Genomic DNA, 960 nt, shown 5'->3' with positions numbered 1-960 from the left:
GTGTGTGTGTGTGAGTGTGTGCATGAGTGCGCGTGTTTGTGTGTTTGTGTGTGTCAGCATGCAGCATTTGTGCTCCAAACATGAATGATTCTTCAAATCATGGCTTGTTGAGGAGAGTTTTTTATTTATTTAAATTTTATTAAATTAAATTCAATTTTATTAAATTTTATTATTTTATTTTATTATTTTATTCTATTTCAGCTTCAACTGAATTACAGACAATTATTTGTAATACTTTTAGTCTCAGTTTTAGTTAAGGATAAGAACACTGCTTTATAAAAAGTTTCCAAAGTATGGATATATCTGACCATTTTCACAACTCTTCTACTGAATGAGAAGTTAAAGAAAAAAAGATGGATTTCATAACGACCAATTTGTAGCCAATTACATATTTTAAAGCTGTATACTGTATTGTCAGAAAGGTGCATTCATTATAAAATTATTACGGTTATATTTTAATACATATTTTTATTTAATTTTTTATTAGTTATTATACTATAATTCTATAATTGTCTACTTTTTCGTTTTATTTTAGTTATTGTAGTTATATTATTTATATTATTTTATTTTAATATTTAATAATTTGATATTATTTGATTAGTTTATTATTTTAATATGTTATTTATTTATTATTAGCACTGTTAATATTATTAATTATGCTATAATTAAAAAAAATATATTTTGGATGTTGTTTTATTTTATAATAAAAATATTTGAATATTTTATTGAATCATTCTGTAATTACATATATATATTTAGATGTATTTTCTAGCTGGATCATGTCTGTGCTGTGTTGTGTCCAGGGAGGTGGTTCTTCTGGGGATGCTCTGTGACGCTGTGGCTCAGGGGCTCATCCAGCCGTGGTGTGGGATGTCTGTTCGTGCCGATCAGGAGTCGCAGGACGCTGGGAAGGGAGGCGAGAAGATGATGCCAGCTGAAAAGACAAAGAAAGTGCGAGGG

General features: G+C 28.5%; 1 protein-coding gene across 1 annotated transcript in view; it reads left to right on the top strand.

Annotated features, from left to right (window-relative positions):
- The window catches only part of cfap46 (cilia and flagella associated protein 46), a 121109-nt gene that overhangs the window by 39607 nt on the left and 80542 nt on the right, over positions 1 to 960 (top strand). The window contains 1 exon segment of the mRNA XM_016487318.1: positions 804 to 951. Coding sequence (XP_016342804.1) covers positions 804 to 951 — 148 coding nt within the window.

The sequence above is a fragment of the Sinocyclocheilus anshuiensis genome, unplaced genomic scaffold (assembly GCF_001515605.1).
Source record: "Sinocyclocheilus anshuiensis isolate Anshui unplaced genomic scaffold, SAMN03320099.WGS_v1.1 scaffold709, whole genome shotgun sequence".
Taxonomy (NCBI): Eukaryota; Metazoa; Chordata; class Actinopteri; order Cypriniformes; family Cyprinidae; genus Sinocyclocheilus; species Sinocyclocheilus anshuiensis.
Note: the sequence above shows the minus strand (reverse complement) of the source record. Positions and strands in the feature narration are given on the sequence as shown.